This window comes from Dendropsophus ebraccatus, chromosome 4 (genome assembly GCF_027789765.1).
Source record: "Dendropsophus ebraccatus isolate aDenEbr1 chromosome 4, aDenEbr1.pat, whole genome shotgun sequence".
Classification (NCBI taxonomy): domain Eukaryota; kingdom Metazoa; phylum Chordata; class Amphibia; order Anura; family Hylidae; genus Dendropsophus; species Dendropsophus ebraccatus.
The window spans coordinates 78,617,521-78,639,542 of record NC_091457.1 but is presented as its reverse complement, the minus strand read 5'-3'; the positions used below and the strand labels follow the sequence as shown (position 1 = coordinate 78,639,542).

Sequence of the window (22,022 nt, the reverse complement as noted above, 5' to 3'; positions counted from 1 at the left end):
ACCTAAGATACGCTGAGGAAGGAAGGCAAGTGGGTAGAGGAAGTGAATGGGTCCTTAGTGTTAGACATTGTGGAGAAAGGACGCAGGATAGACAGCTCTCTACAGTGGCCCTTTCTGGGCCCTGGCCCTCTGCCAGGTCTCCTACCCCCAAGTGGGTCAGTCTTAGCCATATGGGTAGTAAGCAAGACAAGACACAGCTAACAGTTTCTACTCAGTAACGCTACACAACACTATGCAGTGTTAAACCCCTTTTAGGAGAGGAGAAGTCAGAGACAACCTCAACCCATGCCATGGACTAGGAGAGTCACAGAGCAGGACAGTATCCACAGACAGCAGTAAGCTAGGAACTTATCTGGATAGAGCAAAGTTGCTAAGGCCTAGGGACTCTATCTCGCAGTGCGGTTATCAGCAGGAAATCCTCAGCGTTCCGCTCATCCCAGGTAACAAGGTCTGGGGCCTTGTGACGTCCTCATACGATGGTTCGGCCAATACTAGTGGGCATTAGGTGGCGTGAAGACCCAAAGGTCAATACACTGGCACAAGTATTCTTGTTCTAAATATTCTTCTACCTCATCCTCCAACATCCCGGCAGAGCACAGTACTACTTGGGTTGAGACTCTCACAACATCCTCCTCTCTACTACTCTGATTCTTTGTATCTCTCAACACGCTACTCATTTCACACGACTGTACTCTCTACTACCCGGCACTGGTGTCACGACATAACATCTTAAGGCCCAGTTATATCTTGGCCAACCACCACCGGAGTGGCATTACAGCGACCATCTAGCAAGTGACGGGCCGATCCTCCGACACAACACCCCGGGGATACACCACTGTGACTGACTATAAAGCTGTTGCATAATGTATGGATCATGTGTATATTACATAAATAACTATGTTCTATCTTTTTTATGTTTGTAGGAAAACGTGCTCTCGTGGTGCTGGCTCATCCAGAGCACACGTCCTTTAATTATGGAATGAAGGAGGCGGCTGTGGAGGCTTTAGAGAAAGATGGATGGGAGGTCACCGTGTCTGATCTATATACCATGAAGTTTAACCCCCTAGTGTCCAGGGATGATATTACAGGTAACTCATCCCAGAGGTGTGCATTATAGAAATATACATCATGCAATAAATATGTGTATGCAATAAGTACATGAAGGGGAACTGTCATCTTTAAACCAATTCAGAGAGGATGTATATAAAACATAACTTTTACTTAAGGGTACAAACCCACTTGACGTATTTGCTGCGTGAATCAGTCTTAAAAATAAGCAGGCAAAACGCAGGTTGGCTTTATATAATTGTTCTGCGTTAAAATACGCAATTGCGTATTTTTGAAGCGTGAAGCTTGTTGTTAGCAAAGCATCAGTTGTTAACAACCTGTGCGAAAAACGCAGGTAGCTTCACGCTTCAAAAATACGCAGCTGCGTATTTTAACAACTGATGCTTTGCTAACAACAAGCTTCACGCTTTAAAAACACGCAATTGCGTATTTTAACGCAGAACAATCGTATAAAGCCAACCTGCGTTTTGCCTGCTTATTTTTAAGATTGATTCACGCAGCAAATACGTCAAGTGGGTTTGTACCCTTAATCATTAAAAACCCAATATAACAAACCCAATGACTCCCGGGGCTTTGGCTGCCAATCCCTGTTTTACCCCTACTCTATCCCACACAGTTCTATCCCTCCAGACAGAATTCCCACCCTAAAAAGGGAGACTCAACCATTCTCACCCTCTCTAAACCTTATTATACCCTAAAACAGACTGTGGCTGCTAACAGGCTTGTAAATGGGGAACTTCTTGGGGATAATTGTATGCCACAAAGAAAATACTGTGCACGCAACATGCACGTATGGCGACCGCACATCCTAATCCACTGGCCAGGGTTTAAAAACACATAGCTCTGCCCTTTAGGTTGCAGATGCATAATTAATTCTCACATAAGCTCACCTTTTACATTACATTATGCCTTATAGACGCCTCCTCTGCATGACGGTGGTACACGTCATTCCTCTGTGACGGTCACAATCATCCGGTCATATGACTCTACATGTGATAACTGCCTCTCACATGTAGTCTCATATGACCGGATGATTGTGTCCGTCGCAGAGGAATGGGACCCCTATTTTGTTTTGTATGGTCTAATATGGGGTTTGTGATATGGTAGGGCTGTTTGTGAGCCCACTTTTTAGAATGTAATTAAAAGTTTTATATACTTTCTCAGTGAATTGGTTTACACGTAATACTGGAGTATTTTCTATAGGTTTCTTTCCTTACATGTCATGTTAAAAACTTCCATGACCCTTGAAATACTGCATCTAGAGCAACTTCTCCTGAAACGCTATGTTCTGATTCCACATAGTACTACATTTCCCATTTGGCAGCTGTACACTGACCGTCCTTTTTTTACCAATATAACATGTAAGTATTTCTGTAATCTATAATCTACATGCAGAAAAAATTCTGGATCCTGAAAATTTCAAATACGGCCCAGAATCAATGAATGCCTGGAAGGAAGGACGACTCAGTGAAGACATTGTAAAAGAGCAGAAGAAGCTGGAAGCTGCGGATCTTGTGATATTTCAGGTACAAACCTTCATACATAGGGATGTATAGAATAGAAACTGCAGCGGTTCTCTATAGCCACTGGAGCCTGACTAGTTACGATGGCACCAATTGCTTTTTTTTCTCTTAGTTTTGCACTAGTTTTAATAAATCTCTTCACTGTGTTTCTTTTATATTTGGCAGTACCCTATGTTCTGGTTTGGACTCCCTGCCATGCTCAAGGGCTGGTTTGATCGAGTTTTAACCCAGGGATTTGCTTACACTCTATCATCCATGTTCGACAACGGGCCATTTAAGGTAAGGTTATAAACAAAAACAAAAATGTATACAGCCTGATCACAACAGGAAAATAAGGATGGAATTGGGTTGGCTGGGGTTCCTCTCCCTCTTGATGCATTCTTGCACGAGGCCATCTCTCATACCTAAGGTGTTTTCTCACTTGCCTTCCCTTCTACATATTGGGCATTCAGCTCTTAAAGCGACTCTGTACCCACAATCTGCCCCCCCCCCCCCAAACCGCTTGTACCTTCAGATAGCTGCTTTTAATCCAAGATCTGTCCTGGGGTCCATTCGGCAGGTGATGCAGTTATTGTCCTAAAAAAATACTTTTAAACTTGTAGACCTGTGCTAAACCGGCGTGGCCTAGAGTGTCTGTGCATTAGGTTGGCACAACCTCTCTGTCCCTCATCCCTGCCCTCTTCATCATTAGGAATGCTCCAGGCAGGTATTCTACTATTCATCACCTGTTTGAGCATGGCCCATGGGCTGGATAGTTAAGGCTCCTGTGCAGTGTTCAGACAAGTGAGGACACGGAATGTATCATACTAGAGATGAGCGAACCTGGTTCAGGTTCGAGTCCATCCGAACCCGAACGTTCGGCATTTGATTAGTGGTGGCTGCTGAACTTGGATAAAGCTTTAATGTTGTCTGGGAAACATGGATACAGCCAATGACTATATCCATGTTTTCCACATAGCCTTAGGGGTTCGGATGGACTCGAGCATGCTCGAGGTTCGCTCATCTCTATATCATACCCGTACAATTTTTTGTGTCTTAGCTTTTTGACCATAATGGAATTCGGCAAGTTTATTGAAACTTGGCTGAAAAACTGGCTGATAATCAATATGGTTCCCCTCACAACCCATACATTTCACTCAACTTTCCTAGAGTTCTGTGTAGCAAATGTCCATTTATGGATGGCAGAATGTATGAATGATTATTGCTGCATAAGTAGGGGATGTATTAGAAAATGGTAACCAGCACATTGTGGGTGTATATACCATAATATACAGGATGACATGAAGCTGCAGCTAGCAGAACCCCCCAACGCTTTCCCTTTGGCTGTCCAAAGTGAACGACTTGATGTACATGGAGGGCCTGACGTCCAGTGTTCTACATTACGAGGATCGCTTCAAACGCATATGGTTTACATGGATGCAATTTCAAGACCCTGACTCCTATAAAGACCTTATGAGAGACACTTTCGGCTTGAGGCCTTGCTCGCCGATTGCCCTGATTGAGTGCCCCCTGCGCCACTGGGTTCGCGGCCCTCCCCGCACTGGCCTCTGCCTGCCACCCCCCTCCTCCCTCGGTCCTATTCTGCCTTATGTTAATTGGCCACCGCCTATTCTATATTTAATGCTTAATTTTTCTTTATTATTATTAAATTTTTAGATTTTTTAATCTATTTATTTTTTTAATTTTATTTATTTATAAAAAATATATATATTTTTTTTTTATCTCCTCCTATTTCTTTATTACTGATGTCTTAGCTTTCTCCTGCCTTACTTTCCCTTTATGGGGAAAACTTCTACCTTTACTTGCTACTTAGGCTCTGGATCTCGATCCTAGGGCTTTTTGTGTGTGCGTTGTCTATAATATACTGAGAAATATTGTATGTTGGGCGGAAGGATTGGAACTTCTCCTCCAAGCGGCCATCTTTACCGTGGAGCATAATTTTCACACTAAGAGTGCTTCTGACTCTTTCATATGTTAATGTATTCTAATGTAATATTAATGTATGGAGGTATTGTCATTTATCCCTGTCTAATTTTGGAGTTGTTTCCGATGTTTTTTGCGTGACATCAAGTTAAAGAATTAAAAAAAAAAAAATGAAGCTGCAGCTACATGGCCACAAAGGTATATGTGGTATCAATCTCCACAAGCCACTAATACTTCTTTAACTATACTGGTAGCTTTTGCTATCAAGTCTACCATGTAAACAACGATGAACGGCTGATCGTTGTTTTAGGTTTGGATCTAAAATCGGATGCCAACCGCACATCACTACATGTAATAGCGTTGCGTCGCCAACGATTCCAACACATGACACCTTACTTCTCCCTGCTAGCGGTCTTCTCTTCTGTGTTCCGCAGCTTCGCTCCGCATCGGGATCAGGAAGCTGTGGAACACAGGACAGAAGACCGGGAGAGGTAATGTGTCAGGTGTTTGGGCCGTCTAAGGGCCCTATTACACCAAAAGATGTCTGACATTATCGGACAGATTTTTTTCCGCCAAAGCCAAAAATGGATTTGAAGAGAGAAAAAAATTTATGACCTGATCTCTGTTTACAGTCTGTTTCTGGCTTTGGCTTCAAATCTTTGGCAGATAATCTGTCAGATAATCTTTCTGTGTAAATGGAACCTAAAAGGGCCAGTAAACGGGCGCTGATCTAGCGAATTGGCGCTTATTTACTAAAATGATCGGGCTGTAGTCGGCCTGTGTAATAGGACCCTTACATTGACCATCTTCTTCCCACTCCTGCCTTCCCTGCAGCTTGTATTGAGCAGGTGGGGGTGGAGCATAACAAGTCTGGCACTGATCTAGTCAGCTGACTATAACTAGGGCTTATTTTTAGAATAGGGCTTACATTTTAAGCCTACTCCAAAAAGCCTGCAAAATGAAGCTAGGTCCTTTTTCAAAGAAACACAATAGCACATCAAATACTTGTCCTATTTTCCTCAAAGGGGCCAAACTGCAATACCAGACATACATGACCAATGGACAAGAGTAGCATCAAATTTCATTTTCAGTGTTATTATACACTTTTTAGTTTAGTGTTTCTAAAGCTTTTTGTTTTCATTTTTCAGTTTTAGTGTTTCTGGAGCTTTTAGTTTTTTTTCATTGCATTTTATGCTAGTCAAACAGCAATTTTCCGGTGTTTTGAAACATTTACACTTTGAGGCTGGGTTCCCACTACGTATATTTCAGTCAGTATTGTGGTCCTCATATTGCAACCAAAACCAGGAATGGATTAAAAACACAGAAAGGCTATGTTCAAACACTGCTGAAATTTAGTGGATGGCCTTCATTTTATGACAAATAATGTCCATTATTTCATAACAACGGACGGTGTTTTAAAATAAAGCCAATTATTTGCCATTAAATGGCGGCCATCCACTCAAATTCAGCAGTGTGTGAACATAGCCTAACTGTGTTTTCAATCCACTCCTGTTTTTTGTTGCAATATTTTGCTCAGTATTTTTTAACCACAACCATGAATGTATTGAAAACATAGAAAGGCTATGTTCACACACTGTTGAAATTGAGTGGATGGCCATTCATATTATGGCAAATAATGGCTGTTATTTCTAAGCATTATACCCTTGCCTCCGCAGTCTGTTTTAGCCTTAATGCCCGAGGCCTATTTTGCCAATCTGACTTGGCTCTCTTTATGTAGTGATAACTCTGCAATGCTTTTAACTATTGCGGTTATTCTGAGATTGTTTTTCATGACATATTCCTCTTTATGTTTGTGGTATACTTTGGTTGATACACTCAGTAGTTTTTTGTAAAAAAAAAAAAAAAAAAAAACACATTTGCGCAAAAATTTGAAAAATTTACAAACCTTTATATTCAAAAAAAGAATTTCTGAGAAAAATAGTCATGCCACATGAACTAATTATTACTGCAACATCTACAACCTGTCTACTCTATGGTGACGTCATTTGGTGAATGTCCTTTTACTTGTTAGGATGTTAGCCCCATAAATCCCTGCACTGTAAAAACTTTACCCCTCAAAGTATTCAAAGTAACATTTCATAAGTTTATTAACCCTTTAGGTGTTTCGCAGAAATTTAAGCAAGTTGGAGGGGAAATTTAACATTTTCATTTTTTTGGCAGATATTCCATTTTAATTCATTTTTTCCTCTTTTCCTCTAACACAGCAAATACTAAATGAGAAATGAAACTCATTATTTATTCCCCATGTTTCAATGTTTCTAGAAATCCCCCATATGTGGCCGCAGTGCGTCCCCTGACTCAACCACAGGCCTCAGAGTATTTTTGGGGTCTTTTCTTATTTCAGGTTTTTTTTTAGCCATTATACCATGTCACAGAGGCCTTGCGGTGCCAAAATATGTGTGTAAGACAAGTTGACGTTTCCATCATTACCACTCTGGGGGACATATGACACTGTGATCAATATTTATTTAATTTTTAATGAGGTGGTACGAATAAAAAACACAATTTAGCAGCTGTTTTTCATCATTTTTGTATGCTGTTTGGGTACATGTATCATTTTGATAGCTTTTTTCTATATGTTTTAGGGGGCGAGATTAACAAAAAAATTTAATTTTGGTTAGTTTTTTTTTGTTTTTTTTATGGCATCAATTGGGCGGTATAATTAATGTAATGGGTTAATAGACTGGGTCATTACAGATGCGGCGATACCAAATATGTACTTTATTTATAGGGGATCATTTATAAAGGGAAATAGGGAATGTGTATATTTATTTATTTATTTTAATTATTTATGTATTTATTTAATTTGTTATAATTAATTTTTTTATTTATGTGTTTGTTTTTGTTTTTTTACTTTTCAGGTATATATACAGTACTAGAAAATGTACCCGGTGTTGCCCGGGTATCAAGTGTCAGTGTGTTAATTAGATTTATTCTGAGGTGCCCAGGAGGCCAATCTGTGTCCTTGGTTTTTTTTTTGTTTAAGGGGAAATCGCCAGTAGCCCTAAATGCCCCTATATACCCAACAGTTCTGCACTGTTTATGTAAATTGTAGCATATGCCCATTGGAAATAAACTAAAAACTTCAAACATCTGTCCTGTATACCTGTAGTGTATAGGTGGGGGGGGCTGTATACCTGTAGTGTATAGTTGAGGGGGTCCTGTATACCTGTAGTGTGTAGTTGGGGGGGGAGGGGGCTGTATACCAGTAGTGTATAATTGGGGGGGTGTATACCTGTACTGTATAGTTTGGGAAGTACTGTATACCTGCAGTGTATAGCTGGTAGAGGTCCTGTATACCTGTAATATATAGTTGGTGAAGGTGCTGTATACCTGTAATGTATAGTTGGTGGAGGTCTTCTATACCTGTAGTTTATAGTTTAAGGGTCCTGTATACCTGTAGTGTATAGTTTTGGGGTCCTGTGTACCTGTAGTTTATAGTTGGTCAAGATCCTGTATACCTGTAGTATATAGTTTTGGGGTTCTGTATACATGTAGTGTATAGTTTGGGGTCCTGTATACCTGTACTATATAGTTGGTGGAGGTCCTGAATACCTGTAGTGTATAGTTTTGGGGTCCTGAATACTTGTAGTATATAGTTAATGGAGGTCCTGTATACCTATAGTGTATAGTTTTGGGGACCCGTATACCTGTAGTGTGGAGTTTGGGTCCTGTAAACCTGTAGTATATAGTTGGTGGAGGTCCTGTATACCTGTAGTGTATAGTTTTAGGGTCCTGTATACCTGTAGTATAGAGTTGGTGGAGATCTTGTATATACCTGAAGTAAATAGTTTGGGGGTCCTGTATACCTGTAGTGTATAGTTGGTGAAGGTGCTGTATACCTGTAATGTATAGGTTGGGGTCATGTATACCTGTAGTATATAGTTGACGCAGGTCCTTTATACATGTAGTGTATAATTTTTGTGTCCTGTATACCTGTAGTGTATAGTTGGTGGAGGTCCTGTATACCTGTAGTGTATAGTATTGGGCTCCTGTATACCTGTAGTGTTCTGTAGTATATAGTTCGGGGGCCCTGTATACCTGTACTGTATAGTTTGAGGGTCCTGTATACCTGTAGCATAGAGTTGGTGGAGGTGCTGTATACCTGTAGTGTGGAGTTCCTGTACAACTGTAGTGTATAGTTTTGGGTCCTGTATACCTGTAGTATAGAGTTGGTGGAGGTCCTGTATACCTGTAGTGTATAGTTTTGGATTCCTCTATACCTGTAGTATATTGTCGGTGGAGGTCCTGTATGCCTGTAGTGTATAGTTGGTGGAGGTCCCGTGCACCTTTAGTGTATAGTTTTGGGGTCCTGTATACCTGCAGGGTCGTATTTACCATTAGGCACTCGTGGTCTGCCTAGGGCAGCACCTTGCATGGGGGCAGCACCAGGGAGCAGGGGGAAGGAAACAACTTTTTTTTTTATTTTTCTAGTCTTCCACCTCCTGTTCAGACTTGCCAGAAAATCTAGTGTCTTTTCGAAGGAGGGTATGGTAGTATTGGTCATGTCTGGTCTGGCAGTGTTATCCAGTCATGGTATGTTGGTATTGGTCAGGTCTGGTATGGCAGTGTTATCCAGTCACAGTATGGTGGTATTGGTCAGGTCTGGTGTGGTGGTGTTATCCAGTCACAGTATGGCGGTATTGGTCAGGACTGGTATGGCAGAGTTATTGAGTGACAGTGTGGCGGTATTGGTCAGGTCTGATATGGTGGTGTTAAATGTGACCTCTGTAGCTATTACCTACAAATCTATCATGATGCTAATTAGTAAGTGAAGATGGGGCATCCTCAGGTTTAGTGCTTAGGGCAGCAGCAGTTGGTAATACTGCCCTGTATACATGTACTGTATAGATGGAGTAGGGGGTCCTGTATACATGTACTGTATAGTTGGAGTAGGGGGTCTACCAGTTATTTCTGTGGATGTTGTGAGGCAGCTGGCCCTAGCAACCACAGCTCCCTGTGAAAATAAAAGTAGTAGATCATGCCCCCTCTGCTCCCCCCTCCTCCTTCTTCCGGGGTCCGGCAAACTTCCCCCTATCCCATGGCTGACTCCCTGCTTGGCCGCCGCTCTCACATACCGTCTCCCGGTGTTTCCTGATGTCCGCACTGACCATCCTCTCCCACACGTGCTGGCCAGGAAGCATCGGGAGTCGGTATGTGAGAGTGGCGGCCAAGCGGGGAGTCAGCTGTGGGATAGGGGGAAGTTTAGCGGACTCCAGAAGAAGGAGGAGGGGGGAGCGAAGGGGGCATGATCGCTCCTGTGTGATGAGTGGCTCCCCCCTGCGCCCGGCGGCATCAGGCAAGTGATAGCGATAACCCACCTACTACTCCCATCACCTGCTCATATTATGAGCAGATGATGGGAGCAGTAGTTCAGTGTATAAAGTCCAGTGTGGCGGCGGATCGGCCGGCGGTGGCGGGAGTGCAGCGGATCGGCGGGCGTACCAATGATGGAGATCGGCCCTGGTACTATTACCCCATCATCTGCTCATACTATGAGCAGATGATGGGGGAATAGCACTGTGTATATGTGGCGGCAGCAGCACCGAGCAGGGTGGGAGGTATGCACCTGGACGTCTCTCCCTCCCTGCTCGGTGCCCTCCTAATGTACTGAATGAATACATTTATGCAATACTTTGAAGAGCAAGGACACTTGTTTCCCATAGTATTCCATAGATGTATTCATTCAATAAAGCACACTGTACACTACATTACTTTACATAGACATCCATAGAAACAATAAAGTCCCATAGACTTCTACATATAGAGCGCCCCCTGCTGGACACCCCATAGGAATTACCCCCTTCACCGTGATGTCACTGTTTCTGAGAGAATTCGAACACTCCATGATCTACTAAATTAAGGGAAATAGCCCTATATGTGCATTTCCCATAATTAATGTACATTAGAAATTTGTCTAACTTTTCATAAGTAATAACATATCAAAAAATAATTTTGGCCGGACTTCTCCTTTAAATGGCAGCTATCTATTTAATTTCAACAGTGTGTTAACATAGCCTTTGAGGCACGAATCCAGAAGTGGATTAAAGGGGTTGGCCACTTTATAGTAAAATAGGTCAGCATACAGTATTAGTAAGTGTACTCACTGTATATACTGACAGCAGCTCCCTGTGTACCTCATAGAGCTAAAATCATACTCCCCTTCACCAGGCTAGGCTGCTCTGTTTTGTTTCAGTCCATAAAATGGCCAACATGGAGGAGCATGTGACCATGCCCCGCCCCCAAGTGTCCACCATAGACTTATACAGGCTCAGTAGTGGACACTGGGGGGCGGAGCATGGTCACATGCTCCTCCATGTCAGCAATCTTATGGACCAAAACACCACAGAGCAGGGCAGCCCAGCCTGGAGGAGGGGAGTGTGATATTAGCTCTATGAGGTACACAGGGAGCTGCTGTCAGTATATACAGTGAGTACACTTACTAATACTGTACGCTGAACTATTTTACTATAAAGTGGCCAACCCCTTTAAGCAGAAAGGCGAAGTATAAGACTCTGGCTACACAGTGATTCCTATCACACAACCAGGAATTGCCTTGCTGCATAACCCCTTCACTCGTACATATTTCTTGTTCTTCTTGAATCAACTCCTGTCACAACACACAACACAACACTCCAAAAAACTTTCATATGAGGTGAAAAATGCTGCAGATTTTCCACACTGGAAAATCCACATGATAAAATTGCAACAGCAAATTCACACCAAATGTGTGTTCATTTTCTGCTGGAGATTTATTGTTTGAAAAATGTAAAATCTTTTAAAAAAAAAAAGCAATACGTTCCAAATCTACAGCCATGGATTTTGCTGTATTTACACAGCAAAATTTGCACCAATAACATTTTATTCTGGATGTTGTCTTTCCTATTGCAGGGGTTGTCTGGGGAATTCTTTTTACAGTTAAAAAAGACAGGCTAGTAGTGTAAAATGATAAAAAATGTCTACTCACATGCCCTGATCCCCTGCTGCTACTGTTATGTCCGTATCTGGTCCTGCAGCTCTGCGCTTCCTGGTCATAGTCTTGATACTAGGAAGTGGCCACTCAGGCAATCACTGGCTGAGACCGGTCATCGCTGCCACATTTACCTCTAGTACTAGCCCCAGGCCTTACTATCTGGGCTAAGCGCCCAAGATTTCCCAGTGGTCCTGCACTGCGCAGTGAAACACCTAGACTTTCTGTAGCTTTGTTCCACATGGGTCAGTTACTGTAAATGGTTTGCATGTTAAGAGGGGTTCCAGGTGTGGACCGGGTGATCCTTGTATGGCTTCTCTCCCCTTGGTACTTCCTTAGCACTGCATCTTGGTTGTGTTACTCATAAGGAAGAATCTGTGGCTTGCTTAATCATATCCCTCTCAGACTCACTCCAGACAATAACTAACTCCTCCCACCAGGAACTAAGTCCTACCTACAGGGGTCCATCTAACCCTGCCTGTGATTGGTGGAGCTGTGTGTGGAGAGAGAGAGAGAGAGAGAGAGAGAGAGAGAGCAGAATAAGGAGGGAAATCACCTGCACCTGTAAGTGGGTAAAGTACAACATGTGACAACAACAGTTAACCCTTACTCTCCTTCAGCTGTGCACAAGAAACAACAGATACTCAAGTGACTCCTAGTGGGGAAAACACTAACTGATGTGGATACTTCATCCCACTTGTGTGAACCCAAGAGAGTTAGCTTACTCTGGTGCAATAAAGGTTAAGGGGGCAATACCGGATCATTACAATGTGAGGTTAGAAAAACTGGTGACAAATTCTATTATGAGCTTTCTCTTTTTTTTTGCCTAATGTCTGAAAAGAGAACCCATACTGTTATGGCAATTACAATTTTTTCCCCTGTAGAATAAAAAGGCAGTTCTGTCTTTCACCACTGGAGGGCTGGAATCCATGTACAGCCCAATTGGGATCAATGGAGATGTCAATGTCCTTCTTTGGCCAATACAGGTAATACGGGTTATAATTCTGTACTCATAAGGGGAGTGGGTGCACTGGTGCCAGGCAATAGAACCAATGTCTCCCAGGAATGCTATTAGTATGGATCATGGGTAAACCTCTTGCTGGCATACCCAATGAAGTCTATTGTTAACAGTTATCAGACATTTTTAATTCTAATTAAAGTTAGGGGGAGGAAAGCCAACATTTATCCCCAGTTTTGTTGCATACTTGATGACTTATGTGAATATTATTTAAAGGGGCTAAGTTGTATTAATAGAAACAGCCTGTAGAAAGGAATTTCTGGGGACACTGCTATCTCCTGTAATTTCTTTCTGTTCTTCCCCGTAGAGAGGAATTTTGAACTTTTGCGGCTTCCAAGTGCTGGAGCCTCAGATCAATTTCAGCATTGCACATACTCCTCCTGAGAAACGCTCTCTGCTCCTGGAGGCATGGCAGGCTCGCCTGAGCAAGATCATGGAAGAAAAACCCATCAGCTTTGCAGCCAATGAGGATTTTGACCTTTCCTTTGCAGGAGGGTTTGTACTAAAGAAGGAAGTGCTAGAGAATAATTCTAGTAAAAAATATGGGTTGACTGTGGGTCAACATGCGGGTAAAGCCTTACCTCCTGATAATCAAGTAAAAGCTGGCAGCACCAGGCTCTGAGCACTGCTTGCTACGCAATCATGTAAAAAAAAAAAAAAAACTACCTAAAGGGGTATTCATCTCAAATATAACTTTTCATAAGTTGCTGCCCCTTGTAAGACAATTCATTCCATACTTATCTATTCACTCTCTTTCCCCCAGTTCTGAGTTGCCGCTTTCTCTGCTGAAAACGCAAAAGTCTGTGAGCCTCTCCCTGCCCCCCCCCCCTTCCTCTCTTCTGAGATGACTGGCTTTATCTGCAACATGGTAGCTTCTTTGTAATGCTGGGAGGGTTAATCACAGTGATTACATTAGCAACTTGACCTCAGAATAACCCTCCCAGCATAACAAAGAAGCTACAATGTTGCAGATAAAGCCAGTCAGGGACTTGTTTACCTCAGCTGTCCCAGAAGGGAGGAGTGGGAGGTAGAAAAGGGCACACACACAGATTTGTGTTTTCAGCTGAAAGCAGCAGCTCAGAACTGGGTGACGGATACTAAATAGATAGTAACAAGTTTGCAATGAATTGTTAGTATCACCATGGGCAGCAACTGGAGATGAGCAGATCTCCAGTTGGAACAAAACAAAGCGGGTCGTTCCCATCTGTATTCCGCTCAGCAGGCTGCGGGCTTTGAAGTCTACCCCACTCCGTGACGCACCTTCCCAGTTGCTGGAAAAAGATGGGTCCTTTTTCCCTACTGTAGATTCGCTCATCTCTAGCAGCAACATATGAAACATAAGTTATTTTTGAGGGGAATACTCCTTTTAATGTCTTTTACTACTTTTTGTTTTATTTTACTTGATATACAAATAAAACAGTCCACTAGATGCCTTATGATTCCATTGACTGTTAGGCCTTATTCCCACATCCTGTTCGCAGTCTGTATATACAGATGGTGTGCAACGGAATGGTTTATTAGAACGCCCAGCATCGAGTATCATTGTGATGCTGGGAGCTCTGAAACAGTTTAAGGCTATGTTCCCACACAGTATTTTTGCTCAGTATTTTGTAGCAACAAAAAACAGGAGTCGATTGAAAACACAGAGAGGTTATGTTCACACAGTATTGAAATTTAGTGGATAGCTGCCATTTAATGGCAAATAATTGCAGTTATTTTAAAGAAATGGCTGTTATTTGCCGTTAAAGGAGAAGTCCGGCCAAAATTATTTTTTTATATGTTATTACTTATGAAAAGTTATACAATTTTTTAATGTACATTAATTATGGGAAATGCTCATATACTGCTATTTCCCTTAATTTAGTGAATCAGGAAGTGTTAGAATTCTCTCACATCCAGTGACGTCACGACGAAAGGTGTAATTCCTATGGAGTGTCCAGCAGGGGGCGCTCTTTATATAGAAGTCAATGAGTGCCATTGACTTCTATATATAGTGCGCCCCTGCTGGACACTCCATAGGAATTACAGTGTATGTAATGTTAGGTTATGCACTGTACTTTTGGGGACTTCATGAATACATTTATAGAATACTTTGGGGAGCAAGTGTCTTTTTTTTTTTTTTTAAATAACATGTTATTTGCCATTAAATGGCAGCCAGCCACTCAATTTCAAGTGTGTGAACATAACCTCTCTGTGTTTTTAATCAACTTCTGGTTTTAGTTTTAAAATACTGAGCAAAAACACTGTGTGGGAACATAGCCTAAAAGATCATTTGTTTGTCTGATAATTCGTTTGTCTGTCAAGTGAAAACACGGATTTGTCTTTGTCTGAAATAAAGTTGGCTGTTTAAAATTCATTACAGGTGTCAGTCCTTGAACAATCTTTTGAAGGGAAAAAACAACAAACATTCATTCACCTTTTCAAGATGTCATTAATGATATATGGACTAAAAGGAGTATGGCTGTATTGGTAAAACCAGAGGCAACTAAACTATTGTTTGGCGACAACACAAAATGTATGCAATGTACTATTATGTCACCTCTGATGTGAACTATACCCCAGCCTTCTTAGACTGGTACAGTCCATTTCTACACTAATCAGAGGTAAAATACTGGTACACTGCACGCTGTACATAGTTTACATGACATTAGCAAAAAACCCAAAACAAATAGAGATTACAATCATATGATCATTAGGAAATATGTGAACAATGTGAACAGACATAATTGGTAGACTGATCACCGGCACTCGTCTGCTTGGCTTAATTTAGATGGCAGGATTATAGGTGTGAATAGGACTGGAAACTAAGTGCTATGGAGGTGCTTCTCGTGTATAATATAGTTCATGTAATAGCAACAAGATAGAAAGACCTGAGGACAATCACCATACCGCGCAAAATCTTTATTCCTGCTAAATTTAAAAGTCAGCAGGGCATTACATCTCAGGTGGGGACACCAAACATTTGATCAGCAGAGACAGTTATAGCCATTTCACACGCATTCACACTTCATCAGACCATTCGTCTTTCTATCTTATCGTTTCTATTACAATGTGACTTACTTACCAGTTGCTCCTCCCTCCCCTTTCTCCAGGGCCATGTGCCCCACCCCCTCTAGGGAACTACACCCCTGGGTAGAACAATTGTTTACCTGATAATCACTTAATTATTGGTTGTTCAGTCACCAGCCTATTTCTATGTATTGGGAGAGACCTGTCGCTCAAGGCCGGTGAGAAGGAGCTGCCAGGGACTGCCCTCTGTTACTAGTTACCCTATTCCCTCCTTACTGATAATTCAGGAATTTCAGAGTAAGTTACTGTATTACAATACCTCTCTAGTATACCAGTCACGTTACATTATAGTAAACAGGATTAAAGGGGTTGTCCAGCGCTACAAAAACCATGGCCACTTTCCCCTTCTGTTGTCTCCAGTTGGGGTTGGGTTTGAAACTCAGTTCCATTGAAGTAAATGGAGCTTAATTGCAAACCATACCTGAACTGGAGACAACAGTAGGGGGAAAAGTGGCCATGTTTTTGTAGCGCTGGATAACCCCTTTAAGAAAAATCCCAAGTTTTTTTATTTTTTTTTCTTAAACTGGTGCCCCTATCCCTCATAGTTTTTTTCTGATACATCACAACATTAAAGCTCAGAAGCCTCCAACCCCAATAAGGGTAGCTTCACACGTACCGGATCCGCTGCGGATTTCACGCTGCGAGTTTGCAGCGAAATCCGCTGTGGATCCTGGTAGTGTGAAGGTCTAAGGAGTTACATATCTGCAGCGGAATTTTCATTCCGTTGCCAGTATGTGACCCGGCCCCTTTAACCCCTCATTGCAGCCCCTGGCTCCCAATCAGTGCTGCCGTGCCCTGATGGGGAGTCGGGAGCCTCACACACAGCCGTGGCGCCGAGCAGGTAATGTATGCCCAGGGCCAGGAGCTGCAGGGGGTTAAAAGTGCCGGGTCACATACTGGCAGCGGAATGAAAATTCCGCTGCGGGTATGTGACCCGTTCAACTTCACACTACCAGGATCCGTAAACTCGCAGTGTGAAATCCGCTGCAGATCCTGTACGTGTGAAGCTACCCTTAAAGCGGTTGTGGTGTATACTGCAACATGATGTAAATCATTTATCAACAAAATTACTAACTGAATACAGTGGTACCTTGGTTTAAGAGCAACTTGGATTGAGAGCATTTTGCAAGAAGAGCTCAGTTTTTTTAAAAATTGCGACTTGGTGTAAGAGCATTGCTTTGGTTTAAGAGCCCCCTGTACTGGGGGGAGGGGCATGGTATGCATAGCAGGGTCTACAGAACTGTTCTCTGACCCAGGAAGTCTCCCTCACCTTCAAAATCATAGCAGATCCACTTCAGGCTGGGGCTTGCATCAGGGGACAAACAAAAAACAGAAGATCCAACAGCAACCCACAGGTGCAAGGGCTTACTGTATATTCTCCTCCCAGCGTACACACGATAAACACCTGCTCTGTAGATATTGAAAAGTGAGGCTCTTAGCAAACTATTTGATCAGAGTGTACCATGTCACCACGTTAAGGCGTCCTCAGAGACATGGTCCTACTCCAGCATTTTCACACTAGCAATGGCCTCTCCTGGGCTGAATAAGCTTAAAACTCAAGTCAAATGATCTTTTATAGCACCCTTGGGACATGGGTGGAGTGCAAGCCAAAAGAAGGTAGCCACAACCCCCACTGCATCAGGGGACAGGACTGTGAAGGTAATCTCTTCATAGCTGTAACCCCTCTCTCCCCAGACAGAGAGTGCTGCATGTATGTGCCCACATATGTCCTGCTCATTCCATCATGCTCCCAGCAGTCTCCGTCAGCCCTTGTGTTTCCCATTCCTGCTATAATGTGCCTGCACTTTCACTCAGCTATACACACTGCTCCTATAATGTGCCTGCACTTACACTTAGCCATTCACACTTCTGTATAGAAACATTTCTGTCACTGTCCTCCTGCACAGCTTTGTGATTCTCACTTCTGATTGGTCCGTGCTGAACACACACACCCCCTTCCCCATTGCTGTCACGTGACCACACAGACCTCTGATGTACTACGCTACTGCATTATGGGGATCTGCAGTTCCATCCTGTATCTACAAACCGACTTAGACGGGGAGAGGGGACCCAAAGGCCCCGCCTCTGTGACACTGTCCACCACATTGTAACAAAGACCCACCCCCATGCACTCCCCCACATTTACTAAAAGGCGCACCTCCTCCCTGCCTTGCCCCCTGTTTGCCCATTAGGCTGTGCATACATCAAGGAAAAAGTGCCTTTTTTTGTGCAAAAATCAGTCCCTATTCCCTGACGTATGCCAGGTGCAATAATGACAGATTTCCCCCATAGTGTCAAATCTGTGAATTGTGTATATTATTTTAACAAACTGGGTGACCATCCTCTAAGTGTAGGGATGTTCATCACATGTTCAGTGATTTTTCAGGTCCGCTAATTTTTACTCCAAGACCCAGGAAATATGGTCCATAATTGCATCCGTATCCACAGCAGCAATGTTGAACTGGTAAAATATAAGTTAAGGGGGTACTCTGGGCCAGGGGGTATTTTTGAGGATTGTCGGGGCGGGGTGGAATTTAAAGCCGGAGGTCACTTACCTCCCCCGTTCCAGCGCAGGTGCTGGAACGGGGGAGGTAAGTGACCTCCGGCTTCAATTTCCACCCCCTCCCCGGCGATCCTTAATACCCCCCGGCCCGGAGTACCCCTTTAACTAGTTTGCTTAGATTGGATCTACGTTTTTCACATCTGTGAGGTCCACAAAAAACAGGCATCCCAAAGACTTCTATTGGAAATCCATACCGCAATCTGCAATAGGACATGTTTAGAGATGAGCGAACCTCGAGCATGCTCGAGTCCATCCAAACCCGATCGTTTGGCATTTAATTAGCGGTGGCTGCTGAAATTGGATAAAGCTCTAAGGTTGTCTGTGGAAAACATGGATATAGTCATTGGCTGTATCCATGTTTTCCAGACACATGTCAACAAAATGACAGCCGTCCAAAAAGACATTAAACGCCCAAAATGAGATGTTGTAGTAACATAGTATATTTACCTAGTTCTTGGAAAGCTGAATGACAACTGCTATAATCTCCTAAAGGAAAAGTCTGGCAAAAATTATTAAAATATTGTATTGCCCCCAAAAGTAATAATCACCAATATACACTTATTATGGGAACACAAAGTGCTTTTTTCCCTGCACTTACTAATGCATCAAGGCTTCACTTCCTGGTTAAAATGGGGATGTCAAGGCCCAACCCCCAGAGCTGTGCGGGCTGTGGCTGCACTTTGTGCATTTCCCGAAATAAGTGTATATTGGTGATTTGTATAACTTTTGGGGGGCAATACAATACTTAAATAAAAAAACATTTCCGGACTTCTCCTTTAAGACCCCTTTAATCACAAATACAAGTATAATACATAACAGTATTTACTCCAGAGGAACAAAATCAATGCACGCAAGCTGAAAAACTTTCAATGTTTTATTTATCGATTTGAGCTGTTTACAGAAATATAATTGCAAAGAGTATACAAATGTCCCAATAGAAGCAAAATATCCTTTATTATTTAACACGTTATTACAAGATTGCTAAAAACAATAAAAATACCTCTGCCTCCGACAGAAAAAACTGTGTAGCTGGTAGAAAATAAACTGTTGCTCATGAACCTGGAGCTGTGCCCTGCACCGCTCACTCATGGTAGGAGGATGAAGAGACTCAGCAGGTCTGCCTGGTGTACCCTATACCATTACAATTCAGAGTGACCTTCCCACCACAGCTGCTGCAACTTCTTGCTCTGTTTTTCACATCAACAAGACCATTGAAGTGGTCAGCAGCCATGAAGATGTAACTGGCAGAAGCTTCTATCATGTATGGATGCCATGTCAGGAGTGTGCAATCTATGGATCTTCTGCCTGATGGGTTTTTAGTACTGTATACAACAATTATAGTGGAGCTTGTTAGAAGTAAATGACACAACTAGGGAATGGTTTTATCCAGATTACAGATTATAAAGTTCTTAATGTGCTGTAGATGCCATTACATGTAACATGTTAGTGTTCTGGCCTACTCAGTGTAGTGTTTGATGCATTGGCTGTTTAGTGTGTGCCAAGATGAATCATTCCTTGGTATACACAAACCATAGGCTGTCAGGTAATAATTTTAGGCTGTCAGTGAAGTTTTTGAAATAAAAAGCTTTACCTTACCTGTGGTCTATGCGGTTTAATTTCCAAGCATGGGAATCGGTTCGTAAAACCCCTTTCTACTGTCAGTCTAAATAACTGATAAAACACAGTCTGACAAACTGCTGACACTTAAGAACAGCAATATTGCCAACCCTAACCACCGTCAAAACGGACCCTTTTTCATCACAAAATACTTCTTTTAAACACAAGGGATGAGATGTATCAAACATGGTGTAAAGTGAAACTGGCTCAGTTGCCCCTAGCAACCAATCAGATTCCACCTTATATTTTTCAGTTTCACTTTACACCATGTTTGATAAATCTCCCCCAAGATGCCCATAAAGGTGTGAACAGCCAAGTCCCTCTGGCAGGTCATTTTGAGGACACTGGACACTAAATAAATTCCCTCCACCTGTATGTACTACTTTAATGAAATACTAAAGCATTTATTGTCCACACTAACCAATTCCATTTTATTCCTTGCTGCACTATGATTGGCTTCTATCGGCAACAAAGCTCCACAGTTCTAAAGCAGACCTTTCTAGAAAGTTTCGAAGCAGCAAATCATGGGGTTTACTTACATGACTGCACTTGAAGTCTTTGCTCCTTTATGACTATGAAGAGAATATGAACACCAGATATGTCCACACTCTAATACCTATTGTACAGTCCTTATGCGGTGCTTGAAGGTAGAAACGACTGCAGACTTTACCGAGCTTCTAGCACACAATACATTACAAATAATTATCATATGTACAGCCAAAGGCAGGTACCAAGTCCACCGTACCCTCATACTGATGTTCTGTATGTGCAGAAAGGGCTTCTCCAGCACATCCTAATAAGTTCACACATTTTAGTGTGCTGCACCCTGCAGGGACTGTAAGACAACCTAAAGTGTAAGCAAAAATACCTTTCACATTTTATGTCTTTTTTGCTGAAGCACAAAGTGTTAATGATAAAGTTTTGGATTAAGGGCACATGACTACCACATAGTGGTAAAATTGATGTATTACTACCAAAAATACAAAATGTATTAATAAGGTTTGCCAATCAGTTATGTTTTACACCACTCAATGAGATGTGTGTGCAGTAATCAGAGATGCAGGCAGGGTGCTGCATAATATGACATCATTCACTCCCTTGTCCTGCCTTATATAATGTGGTGTATGTGCACCCCGGTTATCCTGAACACAACTGCAGGCAGAGTCATATAATGATTCAACATATTATATGAAGATTTCATATTGTTCCTCTGGGGTTTTTGGGGTAATAACCCTAAAATTGGTCCCACTGCCCTTTCAGGCTGATTAAATAAGGGAACCATAAAATAAATTCTAATAAAATGGAATTTAATTAAAGTCCATCCAACAAAACATGGACGCAAACTAATGATGCTTGGCATATAAAGATTTCCAGTGTCTGACATAACTGGACTGTTAAACAGTCTAGACACTGGTTTCTTTTACATTTTATTAAGGTTAAGTAACTTCAAAAGACAACTCCAGCTTAAAAAAAAAAAAGGCCCAAAAATCCCATGCAGCTACCCTCACCCCTGTATCTTTTTCCACCATCCTGGACCCCTGCCAATCGCCATTTGGGGATCTTTGCTACTTCCTGGTCCTGACATTTTGTTCAAAAGACATGATTCCCCGGCCCAGAATGGCTGAGCAAGCTGTCAGCCATCTGATCAGATGGCTGACAGCTTGCTCAGCCAATTAGAGCTGAGTAAGCTGTAAGTGATCTGGGCAACATAGTAGAGGGGGGCCAGCCTAACTAAGGGTACTATTACACGGGCCGATGAAGGCCCGATAATAACTATAAACGAACTCCGATCTGCTAAATTGGCGCTCGTTTACTGGGCCTATTACAAGGCCCGATTATCGTTTAACAAGGGCTGCATGGACATTGTTACCGATGTCCTTGCAGCCCTTGCTTAACTTTATACATTACCTGTCCAGGCTGCAGAGCTCCTCTTGCGGTCTGCTTCTCCCCAGGTCTCGCACTCTACAGTCTGAGCTGACCGGCCGCGGCGGTCCCAGCCAGTGATTTGCTGAGCGGCCCGTCAGCTCAGACAGGCCGCTCTGAAGCTGGAGCGCACAGGACGCGGGGAGAAGACCGCAAGAGGAGCCCTGCAGCAGGGCTAGTTAATGTATATCGTCAGCCGCGCACCACTATTACACGTAGCAATACGCTGTCGCCGCCCGAAATTTATAGGTTCAAACTTATATCAACGTTTAGCCGATGACAACAATCTGACAACTGATCGTTGTGTTCATTACACGGAGCGATAAT

General features: G+C 42.5%; 1 protein-coding gene across 1 annotated transcript; it reads left to right on the top strand.

Moving 5' to 3' along the window:
* Window positions 1–913: 913 nt before the first annotated feature.
* LOC138789742 (NAD(P)H dehydrogenase [quinone] 1-like) lies at window positions 914–14,495 on the top strand. The gene is made up of 5 exons (XM_069968534.1): window positions 914–1,088; window positions 2,464–2,594; window positions 2,757–2,870; window positions 12,390–12,491; window positions 12,831–14,495. The coding sequence occupies exons 1-5, from the start codon at window positions 914–916 to the stop codon at window positions 13,143–13,145; spliced, it is 837 nt and encodes a 278-aa protein (XP_069824635.1). The 3' UTR covers window positions 13,146–14,495.
* Window positions 14,496–22,022: the final 7,527 nt, after the last annotated feature.